This window comes from Plectropomus leopardus, chromosome 21 (genome assembly GCF_026936395.1).
Source record: "Plectropomus leopardus strain MGB_pleo_1.0 chromosome 21, ASM2693639v1, whole genome shotgun sequence".
Lineage (NCBI taxonomy): Eukaryota > Metazoa > Chordata > Actinopteri > Perciformes > Serranidae > Plectropomus > Plectropomus leopardus.
In genome coordinates, this window is record NC_142196.1 from 12,596,325 (window position 1) to 12,617,657 (window position 21,333).

A 21,333-nucleotide genomic window follows, 5' to 3' on the forward strand; every position below is an offset into this window, starting at 1 on the left:
CGCTATGCAAATAGATGAGGCAAGCTCTGTGCTCTGAGGGCACTTTAGTTTTCATTCCAGCCGGTGGACAGAGTATAAAAGAAAGTTGTAGGGCATCCATCTTGCTTTGCTGTGCTGCTGAAAGAACACACAAACAATCACAGCATACACACACACACACACACACACACACCTCGTTCAGTGTTGTTATAGCAGCATTGCCGTAGCTTTGTTTCTACTGGGGCGTTTTGATATATGTTTGGCTTTCCTCCAGCATTTAAAATAACTGATGTCGCTCCTCCCTGCCCTGCAGACCTGCTCTGTGCATACAGACATCATTAATTCAGTGTACTAAAGCCTGTCAGAGGGCTTATACTCTGCGCCTCACTATGTGTGCATGCGTCTATTTGTCTGCATGCTGCTGTGTATTGTTGGGAGTTGAATGTTTAAGCGCTTTTTCAGATTTATCTTATGGGTTAATGCACTCAGCACATCCATACAGGCTTTTGCTGAGATGATTTCTGGTGTCTTTGCATCTCATCTAAGAGGAGATGATCATGTCTGCAAGAAAGGGATCAAGGAAGGAAGGGAGGATGGGAGGGAGGGCAAAGTGACTGATTCATTAGGGATGGGTAAGAAGTGAGAAGTGCAAGAAAGCAAATTGTAAATGAAGAAACAAATGAACAAACAATGAAGATGTGAAAAAATGAGGGAAGTAATATAACAGGAAGGGAGGATAGACTCAGGGGACTATGAGGATGGATAAAAAGAAGGAAGGAAACAAAAGAACAAAGAAAAACAGAGGAGCTATATGTGTAATGCAGATGGGATGCAAGAGATGGAGGAATGGAAGAATAACTGGAGTGAAAATAAGATAATTAGAGGAAAGTAATATGAAAAGGAGAAAAGAGCCGGGCATATTGATTGGGCAAAGGGAAAAAAGAGAGTTCATTTCCCCATTGACCACTACATTTAATTATCCACTCTAATATCTGAGCCTAATTAAGCCATAATTAAGCAGTAACATATAGAGCTATGAAGTGGTTATTCATCATCTCTATGACTGCAGCACACTGGTGCCAATAACAACCATATGGCACCGCCCAGAATATATAGCTTTTATACAGCAGTCTCACAGTACTACCAACATTAAGAAAAGAGTCAAATTGGGTTTTAATGTGACAATTGCAAATTGTCTTTCCAGCAGCAAAAAAAATAATTCCCTCATTGTTTTCTCATTGTTGCTTGCCTCAGTTTATAGGTCCAGGCAAAAAAATCCCTTGACTTTTTGCCGTGGCAAGCATTCATTGAATGCCTCTCGTCCACACATAACTCGTGTTGGCGGAAATTACCACACATAACTTCAATTATGAAATAATGAATCCAAACCAAAAGTGTCTTGCAGCTAGAAAAGATGAGAGAACTGTCATCTTTAAACTGTAGTCATATGAAGTATGACTCGATGTGATAATATCTTAAGCGTTGTCTTTTCCTGGTTTTATTCACTTATTTTCATTTTATTTTTTATTGGAATGTTGAGCAACAACCTATTCTGTGAGTGAGTACCATGTACAGGTTTAACATATCTATATTCACCCGTATATCCACATGTATGCAACCCACTTCTTGTACTTTCACCTCAGTTTTTGTGTTTATCTTTATTACATATGCATTACTCAAACTCTAAAAAAAAAACGTAACTATGAAACATTAGGACTAATGAAGCTTATATTTCTATTAACTTTTTTCATCAAGAAGGGGAAATAAGGATAAATCATCACTGGAGTCATGCAAAGTCTGCTTGTAATGGGGTAATAATTTCAATCCATTTATTCCAAATTTGATAGAATTTTCTCTCTTGATCCTCAAAGTCAACTTTTCCATTCTAAATATTTCCAAAATGATTCCATACTTTTCTTTCAAAGTATTTGTTACTGGATTTAACCATTTTCCTAGTGACCGTTTTTTAATGCTTGCTTTGGTTCAAAAATATTGTGATATTCAATTTTGTCCATATTGCCCCGCAAAAAATATCAAGCTGGACATTGTCTGGTATGTCTGGTTAGTTGTGTCTCAAAATAACATTTCAAATATCTGATCTCCTGGAGATTGCTGAGATAGAGGTGAAAACAAAAACCCACACATATACATTTTCTGCCTGTCTTTTTCAACTCCCTTTCTGCTATAACACACACAAACACACAGTGTACAGATTGATCACTGTTCCCTACAGAGAGGTTAAAAGCCCTCAGACATTGACCTCACCGCTGCAGAAGCAAAAACATCTGGAATGGACAGTTGGTAGGCTGAAGCACACACACACACGCACACACACACACATACACACACACACCCCCCTACACACACACACACACACACACACACACACACACACACACACACACACTGTAATTCAGATGTGCATTTGACCGGTCATGGTCATAAAAAGGTATAACAGTGCCCCCTGTTGGTGTGTTAAATAGTAGGCCACTAAACTGCGTAGAAGCAATAAACTTTATGGCATTTCAGCTTCCTTAATTCCCCATAGCACATCCCAAATACACACACACAAAAATCCACTTACTCTAAGATGATGGAAATTAATCATGCAGAAAAACAAGGCCATCTTGCCCTCATTTTTCATCCATTTCCCTTCACTTTTCTTCTCTTTGTTCATTTACACACTCTCGCTGTCATTTATCTCCAACTCTTGCTCTCTTTTTTCTCCTTCTATCTTTTTCTTCTATCTTTGACTTTCATCTCTCCATCAAAACTAGGGAAACCTCAAAAAGATCAAGATTTGAATAAAAAAAAAAGAAGAAGAAAGAAAGAACATGAAAACTGCTGCGATATAACTTTATGTCATACAAAGCCTACAGTTCCTGGCTTCTATCGACTGTCTGTGAGATTAGTCCTGTCCAAAGCTGTGAGCAGTCGTGTATTGCAAAGCTGAAATCTATACAAGCCAAATGAATGGCCTTGAAACAAATGAGCCATTAGATTAGAAATTGAACGCATATTTACCTGCAGAGTGGACTATGACAGAACAGGGACTTATGAGTTTTAGAAAGCTGCGATGTTTGCTTCATGTGGTTTAATAACTAGGATTCCAGGTGAAGTGATTCATTCTTATTCTCACACTCTCTGTGCAGCTCCGAAAGTCATCTCCTTCTCCTTCGACGTTGGAAATGGGCCTGTGGAATTAACAGTGCATTCAGCCACGCCCCTCAACGATGACCAATGGCATCGTGTAATGGCGGAGCGAAACGTAAAAGAGTCAGTCCTTCAGTTGGATCAGACATATCGGACATCTCAGCTTGCTCCTGCACAGGGGCACACACGGCTAGAGCTGTTCAGCCAGCTCTATGTGGGTAAGACACACACACACACACACACTCACCCCAAACAATTAAAGGAATATTTCACCCCCCATGCAACAATTTGTATATCTATAACTGTAGAATTTCTGAATCCAATAATGTGGAAAATTCTTAATGAACTGACGTAAACTGGTGACCACGTTTGACATCAAAACTACATCAATACATCAGTTTAGAAAGTGTCACACAACTCCTGCAGTATAATGTAAATGGTATATCCTGTCATATATATTCAGTACTTCTCAAACAGACAGTCCTTTCTGACAGGAAATTGAACTAAAATTGAAAACTTTCTGTGTTATCTGTGTTCTCTTCAAAGCCAGACTCTATGGACAAAAACAGTAATTTTACCTCACTGAACACCGGAGCTGCTTTTGCACTGCTGCTTTAACCAATAGTTTGTGATACTGTGTGACTTTGGTTTTTAAAAGGGTTAATACAGAATCACCAAAGTCACACAATAACACAAACTAAGTGATCATGGCAGCAGTAAACCAGCAGGTCCCGTTTTCAGCAAGGTAAAATAACTGTTTCTGTCAGTGGAGACTTAAAAGCCTTAAAAGGCTTAAAAGTGCATAGATAATTTTTTCTCTGTTCTGTTACCTGTCGGAAAGTGCTGTCTGTCTGTAAGTTCTGAGCATATGACTGAATAAATGAGACTTGGTTTATACTACAAGTTTTGTGAACATTTGTAAATGGATGTTTTGATAAAGTTTCTTTTAGATATTGAACGCAAACATCTATGACTTTCATCCATTAAGAATTTCCTCCGTTTTTGTATTCTCCGTTTACCGGAGGAGTGCAGGAAAAACAACATTTTCTTCAGGAATTCAATGTGACACATAATGAGGTATTGAAATAAAAATGCTTATTTAAGGTGTAAACTATTCCTTTAACAACCCCTATGTGTAAGAATAGCTCACATCTACACGTTTGATTTCAATTGAACATTTAAAATTAGTTTGTGTGGGAGGAACATTCAATGAGATAAACACACAATAATCAAGGTTTCTTATGTGGAAGACAAATGCCTGAATAGACTTCACCCAAGTATTCGTAATTGGATAGAATTAAGAAATAAACCCTCTGTGCTGTCTTTTTTCAGTGATGTCGCCCTCAGATGCAGATATCCATTGTTTCAGAAGTTAAAAATGTAGCCGCCGTTACAGGAAGTCGCAGGGTTCTTTCTAAAGAGGCTTCAGTCCAGCTTAGCCACAACCACTGCTAATTAAGTTCATGTTAATCCAGCGCACACGCGCGCGCACACACACACACACACACACACACACACACACACACACAGAGCCATTTCTCGTCTTATGTTATGCATGCATGAGGACACACACGTCCTCAGAAACTAATCCGTGTAAGTGATCAGAGTTTTAATAAAGTTAAAACTGAGCACTCTGTGCTGGCTGTGAGGGCGTGTGACTTAAACTAACTTAATTCACTTAGAGGTCATTTCTTTCATTCTTTAATACTTTGACTCAGCGTTTATATTTCTTTGGATTAAGAAACTATTATTGCACAAGGACGATATCAACCCTCCGACTTTCCTTACTCCCCCCCACACACACACACACTTTCTATCAGACAGATCAAGCCCTTATTATCACACCAATTATGCTTAAATTTTGTGAGATGGAGTGGTTAGCTCCTCACAGCTTCATCCTCCTCTCCACACAATGCCCCTCAAGCTCATCAACGGTTCAAATGGCAGAAGATCTGTCCACTTTTCTCGCTATGCTTTCACTTCTCTGTCTCATTCTACCTTTTGTGCTGAGCTGTCAATACGCTATAAACCAAACTCTGGGGCTAAAATAGTTTCGGGGATTTGCGGATGGAGGGAAAAGTGCTGAGGCGGATCACAGAGTTCCCTCTATCTCATGGAAAAAAAGTTCTGCCCAAAGGAGATTGTTCCAAATTCCAATCAGGCATCCCGATGTGATAGCTGTAACCCCGCTGATCCCCGTTTATAATATAATTTCACCGTCTCATCACTTTTGCTGATTTGAACGCTGCTGAAGCATCCTCACCTTATCATGTCCCAATTTGCCTCTCAGTGTATTTGTACTTTCATTTAGGGAAATGGAAAGGTGCAAGAAAGGTTTCGTCACTGAGCTGCACCTCGCAGCTATGAATCCGGGAACGTAATGGCTTCCAGATAGCGCCTCGGCCTCATTTGCATGTGTGACTTTTCTGTCGAAGAAAGACAGGAGAAGACTGCTGCGTGTGGCACATATCTAAAAACACCAGAGATAGTGGAAGATAGAGTAACAGCAGGAAGAAACTTATATGTAACATCTGCAACAAAGGTGTCAGCAACCTCTCATATCTAATCTCTAATCCCCGCTTAATCCTCATTTGAGGTTTGCTTTGAGAAGGTTAAGTGTGACACACAGGAAGTGACCCAGCCACTGAAAGGAAGTGGTTTAGATTTGCCCTCTGACATCAAGAAAAGATCTTTTTGTGTTTGATGGAGAGATTTAGCAGAGCCCTGCAGGCATCAAGATGTTATCTGAACTCACCTGATTCTTCCTCGTACCATCCCTCACCACTTCACATCACATCGTCTCCGATTGATACTGCTGTGGCTGTTTGAATGCAGCGAGATAGAAACAAACAATGTAATCCAGAAACCTAAACAAAAAAATGATCAAGATTATGTTTGTATGATTTTGCATGATCACACAGTAGGGAAGTGCAACAGGGAGCTTTATTTTTGCTCACCTTGTTCTGATATCTATCGCTGTATCATCTCCTTCTCTCTTTCTCAATCAATATGCTCCTCATCAAGCATTTGATTGCTTTAGTGTTTACTGCACAGTGGCTCATTTGCTCTAATGGCCCTGAGAGTAAATGTTATACCATCAGCCTGCTGTCATTTACTTCACACTGTTAACTTTTAGCTCCCCAATTCACTTCATACGTACATGCACATAACTATCAGTCTTGCCACATTTTATTTATTTAATGCCACCATCTGTTCTTTTTGATCTCCCTCTTGATTAATGCTGGCTACCGCGCGTTTTTATGTTTTTGCATGTTTTTGCTCGATTCTCTCATGCTTGGATTGTTTTGTCTTTCTTTGGTTTGTCTCTGTCCTCATGGATCGACATCTTGCTTGTTTCTACTCACTGCATGTGTGTGACACCTGTCACAGGGAAGCCCGCCTCGCTCACCTGTCAAGACAGTAGGTAACATTTAATGATTGTAATGAAATGTATCTTTCATACTGATGCAGACATAGCAGCTTCAGTTTTCCCAGTACACACACGTATGCAGACCTACAGTTCAAATTAAATGTGTTTTGTTGTGATTTTGCTGCAGCTCCACATTGGTGATAATTAAACTTTAGCCAGGATTAATCTTCTGAAATGTTACGGCTCTCGTGCTGCTCCTTTTTTTGAATTATGCTCAACATTAACGCACAAGTGTGAGGATTGCCTGTACACTCACACTTATTGCAACGCACACGTGCTTTTTCCGCGCAGTGATCCATCAGAGGCAAGCCCATTATGAACCTTTAAGAGAGATAGTTGGGGAAAAACATTGCCATAAACTAACAGATATAGAGCACTGGGCTGGTGAAATGGGATTTCTATGATAATATCTCCCCACTGGAACTGCCGGTGGGTTAGGAATGCTTTTGAAATGGCATTTAGACCATATGAATCAAAAATACTCATCTAAAACCAATATAAATTGCATCCTAAAGTGCAGACTAACTGAAAGAAATAGGACATACCATCATCCTATTAACCCACTTACACAGTGATCATAGAAAAACAGCAGTGCAGCAGATGTGCAGGCGGATGGGGAATTATCTGCATGGTTGAATCAGGCTTAAAAGCACAGTCTGTATACATATAAATGCATGCTGTATGTCTGCATACAGTGTTGAAGTCCATATTGCATGTTTATTTATTAGTTGAGAATCCTCACTAACATAATCAAACACCTACAGCGAAGGTCAAAAGGTCACATTTTATGACTTCTCTTTTAATTGCTAATTTGGCTGTAGCGTGTATATGTGTGTATATGTGTGTACTGTGTATAGCCTAATGAATATAAAATGTTTCCTCATTAGGTAGACATTACAGGGTAACATGCCCTTGAGCCACGTATATCACACCCATAAATAAATAGGTGCAGACACCTGCTGCATGTGTGTTTGACTTTTAGTACTGCTAATGTGTCTGAATTTCTGTATTCATCTCAGTTTGTCTGTGTAGCCATTAAATGATGTGCTCTATGTTTGTGTGTGTGTGTGTGTGTGTGTGTGTGTGTGTGTGTGTGTGTGTGTGTGTTCTAAAGTTCAATCAATACTCAATTGAAGGCTGTTACTGACGGGTGTACTATGCAGGATTGTTGGTCACTGTCTGTAAACTTAGTCTGTGAAAATAATGGGTGTAGCCAGGGTGTAGTAGTATGTAGTTTGCATATTGACCGTCGCAGTCTTGGTTTTTCAGAGCCAGAAGTGACCATATTTGGGTGAGAGGTGGAGGTATGGAGGAGTTATGGGTCAAACTGACTAAGAAAGCAAGGACAAAAAAAATTCATGTAAACGGGTTAATTAGATGAAAAAATTCGCCCCCTGAAAAGTTGTCATGAAGGAGGAAATTAGCTTTAGAAACCAAAAGCTTTGCAGTCTGCTAACTCGGAACTCGGTCGGTACCTTTTGCTGTGGGGTACATGCCTTTAGAGTCCTGACACTGAAAATAAGAAGAACAAAGGAAAATACAGAAGGCGGAGTCTTTACAGAAAAACATCCCTGTCATACACTTCTAATGGGTCATAAATAATGATTGAGAGGGGTTAATTCTGTATCAGTGTAAACATTGTTTTTAGGGAAATCCTGCATAGTAGATCTTTAAGAAAAATGAAAAACTAAGAATGATTTATTAAGGAATTAAGACACATTCAGGATCCTCCAGATTTGGTAGCAACCAAAGATTATATACAATTGAATTTGATAAACACATGGAGCAAAATATATTTTCCTCAATTAAGAAAAACAAAGATGCACATATACAGTATATAAATGCATCCTTTTAAAAAGTCATAATTCACAGCACAGTGTTACATTTTTGCCACCATATTCGCCAAAACGCTTATATCTGTGATAGGCCAATGTTGACTTGACTCAGTATCAGTCAGGCACTATTACACACCATTTGTGAGTGGTACAGAAGGTGTATGCATCTGTGTGTGAGTGCTATATGTATGTGTGCATACCCGCGTACGTGTCCTCCCTGGTCTCCGCAGGCCTCCATGCCTGCTGTCCGTTTAATCACAGACTGATTTAGACCTGAGTAAACAGGTGGCAGAAACCTCCAGCCAATCAGTGGTACAAAATGGATTAATTAACAGGTCTACTAAAAGTCAAACCCTTTGTGGGATCGGAAAGTGGAGAAAGCGTGTGAAAGCCCAGCTGCATCTAGATATGTGAATAATGTATCGGCTGGAGGAAATCAAAGTACATGTATAAGTAATCTTATTAGATCTGCGTCTTATATGTGTGTGGCTAAGCTAGCAGAAGTGTGTGTGTGAGAACGCAGCTGGGAGGAAGCCGTACGTGTCTCCCCTAACGTGTCTTCTTGAATGGACACTTCTCTGTAATCCAAAGGATGCATTTGAGAGGTTTTAATAACTAAAATGCCCCTCGGCTCTTGTTAATGATAGTGTGTGTGAGTGTGCGCCCATGCTCATGTGTTTATCCATACAGCGTAACCGTCCTCTGCGGGTGTGCTTGTGTACATTCGAATCTATACCTGTGGGTGCATGTTTATGAGTGTGTTTATTGCTATAGTCATTTAGGTGCACATTAATCTATTTAACACCCCTACTCTGTCCAAGTTAATGGGTAGTTAGACTGTAATGGTGCAAGGCCAGAATGACGATGGAGGCACTTTAGAGGAATGGCTATCGACACCCCAAGGCTAAGCATTAATGCTTATATTGACTCGTTCAAGCCAGGTGCGTTGTGTGTAGTGTGTTTTAAATGTGTGTGTTTGTAGTTTGTAGTTTACGCGCATTCGTGCGTCCATTAGCATGTGTACGCTTGTAAGATGTTCATTAAGACGCAGCGTTCATTAGGCTGTTTTAATTAGTGAAGAAATCAAACGAGTTGAAGGTTGTTTCAAGAACGGCATCAGAGTTGGAACGATTAACGTGACATCAGTGGCTTCCTCCAGGCGTTTGGATATAAACATTTCTAAAAGAGAACAGCCTCTTACATTTAAAAGGACTTTTGTGACCCTGACTTCCATTTGTCCTCTCTTCTGTCTTTTTTATTTGTTTCCTTCCTATCTGCTAATGCTACATATCTTTGCTTCACTGTTCTCCCTCCCACTCCTCCCTCCCTCACTCCTCAGGTGCCGCAGGGGGGCAGAGGGGTTTCCTGGGCTGTATCCGAGCCCTACGGATGAACGGCATCACCCTCGACCTGGAAGAGAGGGCTAAGGTCACGCCTGGGGTCAAGCCTGGGTGCCAAGGCCACTGCACCAGTTTTGGGATGTACTGCCGGAACGGAGGGAAGTGTGTGGAGAAGTACAACGGCTACTTGTGTGACTGCACTGCCACTGCCTATGACGGCCCATTCTGCACCAGAGGTGAGAGGCATTTTAGGAAATTTCAGCCTCTAATTGACGATAGATCATGGCACTATAAATGCATCACGCTGCTTTTCATCTTCAAAACTTCAGTTGCAAAGACAATCTGTCTTTGTGTGGGCTTTCAGGTACAGATTTTATTTCCAATTTGCCAGCACTGCAGGGTTTTTTTGCAATTCCCTTAGGTATCTAACTGTAGCAGATAAATGATTTTTTCATTTCTTTTATTCCCTTCCTCAAACCTAACAAACTACCTTTCTGCTCGAGATTTTAGGGTGACACACTGAGTCATAATCTCTCGGCTAATGCTTTTCCATCAAGTTTTACGGGCATCCTTGTGTAACAATGTTATTGTTGGCACCGTCCCTCTTTAGTTCACAAAGCCAGAGGCAAATAGCGCCATGATTACTGCTGGAGTAGTTGTGTTTCAATGAGCTTCATTGCCTGACAACCCACTGTGATTTTTGCCGCGCTCTGTGATTGTCCTCACTTCCTATTCGGTTTGGAGCTGTCGGTGTTGAGAGTGTTTGGGCTTATAATAAAAGGCATCGATCGAGAGTGATATTGTGCTTACCCAATTCTCCCTAACTTTCGACTTTACTCTCGCTGAATGTTAATGTTGTGCAGATGCAGAGCCACGAGATCAAACTAAAACAACGAAACACGCCACACCGCTTAGCGCTTGGTAGCTCCAGATTTTTGAAGTTCAAAGATGAGAAATGTCACGCTGGAGCTCTGCACTGTTGCATATTGCTACAACATCATGTTTGTTTCACAGGGATTCATTAGATGCAGCATTAAAGTTCGACTTCCCAAAACAAGTTTTCATAAAATGCTCTGGGGAGAAGAGCAGCAGTGCTGTCAGAGGCTTTCTGCTAGCTCCCAGTCAGAGACTTGATCCCCGACACGTGAATTAATTTGTTTCCTAAAGCCTAATAGTGTTTTTTCCCCTGTGCTCTTGGCAGGGGGGTGACAAGATGACAGAAAAGCAAAGTGTGTGTGCCTGTGTCTGCGTGCGTGCGCGTGTAAGGCCAGGGAAGAGGGCGACCGTGTGTGGTGATATGCTAGTGTAAGACATGAGCTCCTCTGAATCCTGTCATAACCAATCAGGCATTTCAGGATTTAGAGAATGGAGATTACTGTCTGTGCGAGGGTGTGTGTTTGTGTGTGTTTATGTATTTGTCTGTGCGTGTGTCAGAAAAAGGGAGAGGCAAAGAAAGGGAGAGAGCACACCCTTGTGTCTGTTTGTTCCTGTACATGATGTGACTCTCCTCTTCCTCCCCTGTCTCCTCCTTTTCTTCATTTTCAGTCAACACTGCTTTCATTTCTTTGTTTTCCTTTATGTTTTTCTTCCTTGTGTTCCCCTTTTTCCCTAACTCTTCATACACGTTCCCTATTTTTTGTCCTCTTCTCTCATCTCTCTGTCCCATGTCCTTTTTACCTACAATTTGCTGCATCCTCTTCTTGCTTTGTGTGACTTTCCTCCATAAAATCTTTTATTTTCTGTCCTCTTCGTCTCCGCCTTTCTCTTCTCTCCTTCATCTCTTTTACCCATATTTCCCGTCCCAGGTTTCCTTCCCACCATTAAACATCTGAATAGGCATTAAATGCGTTAATCTAAAAAAACAAAGGGCTTATATGATATTAAAATATCTTCAATCATATTTTCTGACATTGTATCATGAAACCTTACATTTTGTATATGAAATTATCAAAAACTATCCCTGAGTAATTGTTGGTTATTTTTTTATTTGTATGTTTGTTTGTTTGAATTTGAGTTCTGAGCATTAAAATGTCTTGAAAAGTCTTAAATCTGTCTCTCCTTAAGCTCTAGAAACCCATCACTAATCCTTTATTAGTGAATTTCCCCTTCATTCTTTATTTTTCCCGTTTTTTTTTTTTACTCTTGTCCTATGTCTTTCTCAACTTTTAGTCTTCTTGCTGCCTTCCTACCCCTCATCTCCTCCCTGTTTGCTCCCTTTTTCCAATTTTCAACCCCCTGTTCTTAGTCTCCTTTCCCTCTCCTTCCTCATTTTTTACTCTTTTTACCCTCTATATCTCCCCTTTGCTCCTCACTTCCTTGTTTCTTTCCCAGTTGCCCTTCTGCTGTTTTCTCTTCTCTTTCCGAATTTCTCCCCCTTTCCCCCTGTCCTCCCAGCAAGTGAAAAATGCATGAAGCCAGCCATAATTGCATAGTGCATTTCCATTGTATCCATATTTACACACTGCTCAGGGGACCCCGCAGTATTATTATTATTACATTCTCATTCTTCTGCTTTTCTGCCCTTGAGGGTCACATGGAGTCGGTGTGCACATGTATATACATTTACATGGACACACGCACACGTCTGTAAATACCTGTAGAGGTTTGCATGCATGCATAAATTCCCTTTCCAAAACTTTCACGCGCTGACATAAAACACACACACACGCACACACAAAGAGCCCCTGCCCTGAAGCAGCGTTTTTCATTCCCTCTTATGCTTCCAGACAGTTATGTGTGTTGCTGCTGTGGCTCTGGGCAGCAAGTCGGGGTCTCTCTTCTTTTTCTCTCAGCAGGGCAGAGAAGGCTGAGACAGGCTACACAAAGGCCCCGCATGATCTATAGCTTGTATGAAATAAAGATAAAATGTATGAATCTTTTAAAGTTTAGAGAATGGCAAGATTGAGGCCAGTTTAAGAAGCTCCTCTTAAAGTTTACCCTTAATCTAATTTCACTATATAGGTAAGTGGTTGCTTAGAGATTAACACACCACTAAATGAAAACAGGTTGCACCACATAATAACTTAGTTAGTTGTCACAAATTATGTTCACTCACAAACTGCCAGTAACTGGAGTACTTCGTGTACAATATCAGGAAACTTTATGATGGTTACTGTTCTTACTTACTCAGTCTCTTTCAAACTCTGTGCAGACTAATTTGGATCAATGTTTTAACGCTGCTTAGGAGGAGATGGGTAGAAATGAGTGGCGGCGCGTTATTGCATCTCGCCGGGTAAAGAGCTGAAATTCGCACATTCATTTGGGTGTTACTTATGTCTACTACAGTCATTTGACTCAGGTGTGAATGCCAATTGTACACTTTCCCATTGCCTTAAAAAGCCAGATGTTAGCAGGTGTTGCAGGTTTTTAGTATAGTGGGAATGAGGCTTAATATGTAATTTGGTCAAAGCATCAGAACTAAAACTAATAAAATGTTAAGATGCTATTTAGTTATGAAGTAAACTGGGGAAATGTTATAATTACATTCCACAAAAATAACACAGCAAAGACCTGATAACATTAGCTAGGTTAACATACTCACTCACTTGCTAAAAATACATTAATAGCTTACTTCAAACTGAGCACCTCTAGTAATAATTGCAAAGGTTGTCTGTGATCTTAATCCCGTGACATCTGCCATGTCCATGTGTTCGCAAGTAGAATTTCCACCACAAATTATCACATTTTGCCAGACACAGAGGTCATGTGATAATATTAGTGCCCTGTAAAACAGCATCCTCATCTGAGATTTGGGGTCGGATTTAGGTTTTTTGTTTGTTTGTTTGTTTTTCTACGTGTATTTTTTGCCTTTTTTCCTGTCAAATATTATGTTTTAATCTCGCTACACAGCAAGGAGATCCCATGGGGACTTAGTTTCTAAATCACATGAGCTTCCTGGTAATACACGTCCCATGAGATCAGGGCTTCTGTTTCCAAATCAAACAAAGTACTACTTGCATTTAGAGAGAATTGGTAGATGGTCTGGCCTCCTAAAACTTTCATCTGTGGAAGCTGGCAAACCAACTCACAATGCTAGTGTTATCTTGCTCGTATGACATGTTTTGAGTGAAGAGGTGGCTAATATGTAATATCTGACCTGACATTTGATGAAAAGCAGTAAATTTAGGATGTAAACTTGGAATATTCTTATTTCATTTCTCAAAAATAACACAATATTGACCTAAAATACATAGCGAGGTTAACATAATTGGATATTTCCCAACTCAATTTAATGTGACTAATTCTAATAACTACATATTTCTCAGTGTATGCATTTATAAATGAAAAGATTGAAGTCATTATTTGTTAATAACTGTGAGGTGAGAAACAAACTTTTTTTCCTGTGATGTCATTTGGCCATAGATATTGAGGCTTGTTTTATTGATTTGTTTTTCCATATTGTTTTGTAACTGATTTAAGGAATTCAATCAAGCATGCTGTTCTGACAGAAATACTGCATTTTGTCAGATTTAAGTTTGATTCAGTTAATACCCAGCAGCATGGATCTTGGCAGACAGCAAACAATCCAGCCGCATCAGAAAACAAAGTGAGAAAGAGGCTGTTTGAAAACTTCACAAGCTCTCCGCCTGGTTAAAACACAACAATTGGTAAAATGGGTCTCTCCAGACTTTCAAGGCTTGAAATGATATCAGTGCACAGCAGAATAGAGGATAAAATTGTGGTGGAGCTGAATGGAAGTGAGGTTTTGCCTGTATGCAGATACCAGTCAAAGAACTTGCCCATTTTCCAGTAATAAGCCTTCTATTAAATTTAAGTAATGTAGCTTGAAGTATTTATCGTCTGGTGGGAGACGAAGGGTGAAGTGAAGCTTTAAAATAAGATGCATAAATGTGTTCACTTATTATTCTTTACTCGTAAGGGCTGTAGTTATACATTTTTACCACTGCCACACAGGGGAGGCAAACATGTCAAGAAATATTCCATGGCATTCACACACACACACACAGACACACACACACACACACACACACACAGACATGCACTCGAGGCGTGCTGCTTTCCCTCTAACCATTTTCTTTAATTTCACGCACATTGTGCCATTTTTCTCCTTTGTAACTGACACGCAGGGATTGTGCACACATGCATACACACACACACACACAAGGAGCATAACAGGACTGTTGGTCCTTTCTTTTCAACACTTGATTACAAGAATCAATAAGCCTCCTGGAATGGCGGGAATATGCCATTAGCTCTGTTAATGTACTGGTAAACATTGTATTGTTTGGTTTCAGATGCTAGAGCACAGCAATTTAACACCCACTTTACTGCACCTCCTGAACACTACCATATTTATGTGTGTTTATTTCTCCATGGCTATTTAATATGTCTGGCCTGTTGTGTGGTGGCATCCGTGAGTTTATGAGTGCTTTCATGCTGCTTCTATTTGATTGAGGTTTTTTTTCTGTCTTTTCTTTTGCCGTTGCTTTGTTATACATAGATGTATTTTTTTTATTTGCATAGCTTTTTATAAGGTTTGATCTGTTTTTTTTATATAGAAAACAAAAAACATTCATATCGTTTTTGCTATTTGAAGTGCCAAACTTTGCAAAAGTGAAAGTGCCAAAAAATGAAAATAAATAAGCCTTTGAGAAGATACTTTTTAACAGTTGTATCAATGTATTTATACATAAAATTAGTCAGACTAGACACTACTCTGGCACATTACTGCTTCTCAGGTTTAAGACTGAAATGCACCTATAAACGAAAACTTACTTTACTTATCAAACACCTCAAACTGATAGCTGATCATAACGTGGTGGCACCAGGGGTAGCCAGTCAGATTGTAGGGGTGTGCTCCATAGACACGCCCCTGATTGACAAGCACTATTTATTGTATTTGTGTGTGTTCACCTGCATACATAACATTTGTTTTCACACATCTTCTTTTTTTTCACCCAGATGTTGGGGGTTTCTTTGAGGCAGGAACGCTGGTCAAGTATAACTTCATGCCCGAAGCAGTTGCAGGAGCCAGTAGAGACTCAAAGATCCTGACGCACCAGCTGTCGCCGCATGAAGTGAATCTAACAAAGGAGGAAGTAGCCTTCAGTTTCAGCACATCCAACGCTCCCGCTATTCTCATGTATGTCAGCTCCAAGACGCAGGATTATCTGGCTGTGGTTTTAAGGCAGAATGGTAAGATCCACACACACTCACACACACAATTTGCAATTGCTCACTACTGAGAAGTCTGCTTGGAGTAATGCTTGTTAGTGCTGCAAAGTATGTTTTTAAGGCTGACCTTGCAGCACATTTTGGAAACTTCTATAATCTCCAAAAATCCTCCCCAGTCATAGCCTCCCACTGAGCGGTTGATAGGCAACAAAGTACTTTGATGAAAGACAACTCAGAAAAATTTGACAGTGCCATCTAGCGTTTTAGCAGCTGATGTGCACCACCAAAATAAAACTACAAAATACTCACACTGCCTAGGGGTGCAGATAGAGATTCTGGTGCCCCCTGCGCACTCAGGGCCCTGAGATAGTAAATATCGATAATCCCCTGTCAAGATATGGGTTTCACCCCCTACTCCTCACCCCTGCTTGCACCTCCACTTCAAAAAGAATTACATTTTGGCCTTAAGTGTTGACTTCAGTCAGAATATTTCTGTAAGAAAAAAGTGCATAATGAACTAAATGAATTTAAAAATAGCTAGTCTTCTGTGTCACCCATTAGCAACACACTCATTACTTGGGAACCCATTAGCGATTATGGTTTTGCAGCCAGTACTCGAGAAATATCTAGAAAATTCATTGTTCTTATTTAAGTATTGATTTACGAGAGCTCATGCGAAAAGATATACTACCTGTGAAGGATTTTTCTAATAAACAATGCATAGACATACAGAAGTAATTCCTCTCAGTCATCACTCATGACTCACTAGAAGTGTTTGGTAGTGTATTTATCAGCAAAGACTCAGGTCTGTGCCTGTATTTTCTTATTTACCAGACGTTTATGGGCGTGTAATACCACAGCACTCAGGTGAGGTCGGGACTTTATTAAAGTGTGGCGACCAGGTGCCAGATCATAAGCAGCAGGCATCCAAGAGACACAGCACAGAAAAAACACACATGCACTGAGGCAAATTGCCAAACGAGAGCAATTCTGGGGTTGGTTTATACAAACAGTAGCCGACAAGCCTACATAGTGTACCTTTTAATCATTTTAGAGAGGTGAAAAAGCAAAGGTGAGATTTCACATAACCAGACCGGGTTTCAAACCACTGCCACATGTGTCTTCAGGTTCACTACAGGTGCGGTATAACCTGGGAGGTCTGAGGGAGCCATTCTCGATAGATGTGGACCAGCGTAACCTTGCCAACGGACAGCCACATAGCATAAACATGTCCCGTGTTGACAGAAGCATCACCATCCAGGTATGGCCTGCACACACGTGGTCACTCTCAAAGACATATTTTTGGCTTTTAGATTAAGAACTGGAAAGACTTACAGTTCAATTTCAAGATCCTCCTTAAAAGCAACCAAGGAAAGCATGGGATTGCCATCCAGTACACACATACTCTCAGTCACAAGTACACAATCACACCGGCCCAGCCAGAGTTAGCATTAAGTCAGAGGGTAGAGCAGTGTCCTGTTCTGTCTTCTGCTGTGATGAAAGTGCTTGTCCTCTGCCACTGTTAATCCACTTCCAGTAGACAGCCTAAGTATAGCAACAGAGAGAAAGCATCGATCTGTGTGTGTTTGTATGACTGCGTGCTGTTTTTGTGTGATTGCCGCTGCATTTTTTGTGTGTTTGGTGTGCGTGGCTGCCTGTGTGTGAGACAGAGACAGAGACAGTGAGCGTGTTTGCGTCCACGCATGACAATGTGTTTGTGCACATATATTTGTGTGTAGCTGTATTTGTGCGTGGGGGGTTGTTTGTGTGCTCTCGAGTTTTGTGCAGCTAAACAGCTTAGTGCAGATCAATACAGCCAAGCCTCAGTCAGTGGCTGTCAAGGATGGAGTGAGAATTCAGCTAAACTATTACAGACTTTGTTGTGGGCTAAAATGCTGCGATTTGGCTGCAGTTTAAGGAGGACCCTAGATGGATGGCAGCCTCCTGTGAAACGTAGTTACTGGATGCATCCAGATCAAAGTAAATTTTGTAGTTGCATGGGCAGTATATGAATTGTCATGGGAGGGTCTTTTTCTAAAATTAGATGCAAAAAAATTAAATTCTTGAACATCTAATTATCAGTTTCTGTATGCATGGCCTCCAGTAGAATGTCACTTGAATGCCATGTTTGCACATCATATATTGTGACATTAATGCAGGTGTCATACATTATAACATTAATAGAATTATTTTTTAGAATTATTATTTTTTTAGTTATTCAGACTTTATTTCATAAAGTGTGCATATTTATATTTATCATCTGCTTCCTTAAATATTCAGAGTATTTCACTCACCTGCTCACATGTCAAGAGCCCACCTACCCCCTAGTGGCCAGAGGGAGGCAGTGCATGAAGTAGAGCCACTGGCTCACCAACTCTTTGCAAAATTACTGAACCTTGTTGAGAGCATCACATCAATAATTTTGTATAACCTTGCTCTTACTAATAATCCGGCTATTTGCTTACACCCCACACAGTTTGTTATCTATGGATTTAATGCTAATGCTGACAGAATCAAATTTCCCTGCAAGCATCAATGAAGTTTGATCTTATCTGCTATATTGTGTTATTCATGGTATCCTCATGGATTACTTTCCATCAATGAAACACTTAACCTGGGTCTGCATCACCTCTATTTTAGAAGTTATTGTAGAGAAAAGTGTGTACCTTAACACTATAATCACTGTGAAAATAAAAAATAAACTAGACCGTCGATGTAATTTGCTTTGGATCTAATTGAGAAAATAGATGTTTGAAGTACATAATTAGGTAAAGAAATGGGAAAAAAGGTGCAAGTACAATGCAAATGGTTTGGCCTTGTACAGATAATGCACCAATGGATTTATTACTCAGAATAAATGAAATATAAATGATAAGAATGACAATGAATCACAATATGTTTGCCGGATGTTTAAAGGAATACATTTAGAACATATGGACACAAAGGAAATGATCCAAATATATGAAGTAATTTGTATATTATCCATCCAGTAATTGGGAAGGATGCAATCATGACTAATGTGCTGACAGGATTAAAGAAGGGGGTAGTATAAAGAGTGAAAGTCTGCACAAGATGGCAGGGTGGGGGGCTGGATGGGTCAAACACAGGATTTTCCCCCAAGAGACCAGTGTTTGTGTCCTGTTCGAAACCCTTTGTACACCTGGTATTAGTTTGTGTTTTGGGTGATATGATCAATAGTGGACAGCACTAAATACATGTTTAAACAACCACCAAGACTCACTGTGATTCAGTCACCACCACTTGCCGAGTTGGTCTGGGAAACATTTGACGACATATCTTTTGTAAATGCTACAGCATCCCAATGCTTCCTTGACAAGTACTGTGTCATCAGTGCAGGACATGGTGGTTGTTCTGGTGACAGCATGCTAACGCTCGATAACTTACACATTTATGTCAAGTTAGATGAAGCTGTTGCGACGTATTGAATTCTGCTGACAGCGATATCTCCATCTCTATTGACATACTACTTACGTGACTAGCAAGCATGCTGCAGAACATCCAGCAAAAGTGTGGATGTAATAATTGTCTGAGGAGTAGAAATTAAATCTGAACACAAAACAGGCTCTGAGTTATTTTTAAGGCACACCATTACCATGTTTCTTTTCCAAAACCTAACTTATATAAGTTTTTGTTAAGTAATGTCACAATGCTATTCATGGGGCGCTAATACATTGGAAATACAAATCATTGTATGAGCATTGTCATAAAGATATTACACTAACAGTTGTAAGAGGACATGTTGAGTGGCGTCCATATAATGCGTAGTAGACAGTTGATATGTAACTGGTCGTGTTTAATATAATTCTGGCTACAGTGTCAAGGTGTAACCCTCTCTTGTGATAAATACAAGTTCAGCTGAAGCCTCTCCTCTGTTGCTTTCACTAAGGTGACATAAAATATTGAATAACAGTACCAGATTAAATAACAGTAAATTTGCAAACCAATAATCATTACATCTCCTCTTCTACATAAGTCTTTAGCCCTATCCGTCTTTCATTGAACATCAAGCAGTGACCCCATCCATACTGGAATCTCATCACCTACCGTCACACACTACAGTGAAAAATTGTGACAGTACGAAAATTGGAAGCTGAAACATCCAATGGAAATCGTCCTCATTTTCTGAGCAAATCACATCCTGCAACTGCTGATCACACCAGTGGGAGCACTTCAACATAACACATCCCCTTTTACTGGCATAGAGAGTGATTGGAGCAACTGTGCGCTTCTTTGCTCATCACACACACACACACACATACACATAGCCTACCTGAACTCACACACTGTGTCTTCCACCAGTTGATCGCAGCTTGGTTGCGTCTAGATATCGATGTTTGGCCCGGTGTTCAGCATGTGACTGAAATATTAACTATCAAGTGCATATCCCCAGTTTACCACTCCCCTTGCGTCCGGGCTACACTCTAAATAAGAAGCCATTCAATCGTCTCGTCCTTAAATGATAGGTTCACCTCTTAAACAGTAAAGAATGATAAGAAAATTAAGAGGAACACTGGTGGGCATGATGTGGTAATTTGGGTTTAAGGAGACGAAATCAGCAAGGGAACTGTGGGGGAGGGACGTAGAGAAAAAAAAGATTAAGTTTAAAGATAGGGCATGAAAAGTAGAGCCAGAAGGTGTGCTAACGAAGATAACTTTGATGAGCGAAACTTTTTCATGTTGCCTTACCGCCTCCGGGCTCTTTTCAAGGTACAAACATGCACTTAATATCCACCACGGGTAAACAGATGTGGACATGCATACCAACAGACGTGCATGCACAGGCGAGATCTTGTCAGGTCAGCTCACTACAAAGGCTTTACACTGCTACACTACAAAATCCACTTTATTCAGTCTAATTCATCTGTCCACTCCACTTCTTCTATCTCTGCATTCCTCCCACCTTCTGCCTTCTCACATCCTTGAGGGTTTTTAGTTATAGTTAATTTACTTTTAGCCATGAACCATGACTGTAGCTTATACTCTCACTAATGAGTTGCGAGGAAGAGGACAAATTTTGCTCAGAATGACAGCAACAAGAGAAACTCTGAAAAAGACAGGGGAGCTGGTGGTCTGCTGACGTAAAGGAATACTTTGCCCACAAAAAGACTATTTGTATATTAATGAATCATCTCATGTTACCTTAAATTCATGAGGAAAACTTTTTCTCCAATGCCTCAACGAGGACTGCATTTAGCAACAGTAAAACTACATAAAAACATCCTTCTATCTATCTAAAGTCTCACACAACTCCTGCAGTTAAAGTCTAATATAACCAATTGTGTGCTCAGTACTTCACAAACACATGCATACATTATAGCTAAAACCTTACTATTTCAAACACGTCTGCATTAAGAGCCTCACACACTGACGAGTAGCGCACATAGGCAACGACCCCCACTCTACTTTTATTTCAAAACGTTTAAAATTTTTAGCCAAAATG

The 21,333-nt window shown here is 40.2% G+C and overlaps 1 protein-coding gene across 2 annotated transcripts in view; it reads left to right on the top strand.

The window, feature by feature from the left end:
* cntnap2a (contactin associated protein 2a) overlaps positions 1-21,333 on the top strand; it is a 376,461-nt gene that overhangs the window by 328,484 nt on the left and 26,644 nt on the right. The window contains exons 19-23 of one of the 2 annotated variants that reach the window (XM_088071612.1): positions 3,132-3,350; positions 6,523-6,552; positions 9,737-9,973; positions 15,660-15,893; positions 17,000-17,133. In XM_088071612.1, the coding sequence (XP_087927738.1) occupies positions 3,132-3,350; positions 6,523-6,552; positions 9,737-9,973; positions 15,660-15,893; positions 17,000-17,133 (854 nt within the window). The remainder of the gene's footprint in view (positions 1-3,131; positions 3,351-6,522; positions 6,553-9,736; positions 9,974-15,659; positions 15,894-16,999; positions 17,134-21,333) is intronic. The other variant, XM_042510367.2, reaches the window with a different exon arrangement.